The sequence below is a fragment of the Atta colombica genome, unplaced genomic scaffold (assembly GCF_001594045.1).
Source record: "Atta colombica isolate Treedump-2 unplaced genomic scaffold, Acol1.0 scaffold225, whole genome shotgun sequence".
NCBI lineage: Eukaryota > Metazoa > Arthropoda > Insecta > Hymenoptera > Formicidae > Atta > Atta colombica.
The window spans coordinates 519,934-521,093 of record NW_017259322.1 but is presented as its reverse complement, the minus strand read 5'-3'; the positions used below and the strand labels follow the sequence as shown (position 1 = coordinate 521,093).

General features: G+C 24.5%; 1 protein-coding gene across 1 annotated transcript in view; it reads right to left on the bottom strand.

Annotated features, from left to right (window-relative positions):
* The window catches only part of LOC108688062, a 6,441-nt gene extending 5,673 nt beyond the window's left edge, over nucleotides 1-768 (bottom strand). The window contains exons 1-2 of the mRNA XM_018194154.1: nucleotides 667-768; nucleotides 276-539 (exon numbers count right to left, since the gene is read on the bottom strand). Coding sequence (XP_018049643.1) covers nucleotides 276-539; nucleotides 667-768 — 366 coding nt within the window. The remainder of the gene's footprint in view (nucleotides 1-275; nucleotides 540-666) is intronic.
* Between the last annotated feature and the right edge of the window lie 392 nt (nucleotides 769-1,160).

The window sequence follows — 1,160 nt, the reverse complement described above, 5'->3', positions numbered from 1 at the left end:
TATTTATATTATAATTAAACATTTAATATTTACTTAAATATTAATAATACAAATTTATAAAATTATATAATAAAACTGTGTAGTAAACTATATAGTAAATTATATAGTAAATTATATAGTAAACTAAGATTAAATATTATAATTTAGACAAAATTAAATTGCTAGCATATTGTAGATAATTATATTCTTGTCCTCGTTTTACCAATAAAATTTGTATTAACATTTTTGCTCGTTGGGTATTTATATTAATTTAATTGTGGAATTTTCGACAATACCCTATTTTTCAGGACACATTTACTGAGAATATAGAGACCGTTTTCGGGTGATCTTGTTAGAAAGGATGAGCCGATGCCTATCAATCTGTCAGACAAAAAGCCGAAACTTTCCTTATCGTCCAATAATACTTCACTTGGCCTTATTTGTACTACAGGCGATTTGCTGTCCTCCCATAAATCTAAATCCAAAGCATATCCTCCCCAATCACTATCGATAATTTGCTGTTTTTGTTTGTCAAATCTGAATGAGATCTTTATGAATAAAATAAAATTTAAGATAGTTCAATTAGAAAAAAAGAGATAAGCATCTTTTATAGTAGTAATCCTAAGGTTGTTTAAATCAATACAAATTTCTCAAATCAAAATTTAATTAAGAAAAGAAAAAACATACCTTTGCAGACGAAGTAATTGATTCAGAATTTTTTTTTTCCGTAGAATTGTCTTTCAATCTTTCATGTGGATTATGTTTATCATCTAGAATGTTTTCACGCATCTTTTCTTGAGTTGTTTTTAATGTTTCCGACATTTTAAAAATATTTCCTATTTATTTCTCAATTATCGATATGTAAAAAACGAAAAAAGTGTCCAATTATTTACAATAGCTAATCAAAACAGCTGAATTGATTCTTTACATAATAGGTGACTTTCTTTAATCGATTATCAATTCAATCATATGTAATTAAACCATATAAATTAAATCCTTATTCTAATCTTTCATTCTATATATTAAATAACAAAAAATATATCAACATGTTAACAAAATACTGTAAATATTAAATTTTAGAAGTATTATACCTTAAAAGTATAATTTTTCTAAGTTTTGAGGATTTCACAGTTTCGAAAAGGTCCTATCTTTAATAAATAGTATTTAAAAAATGATTTGTG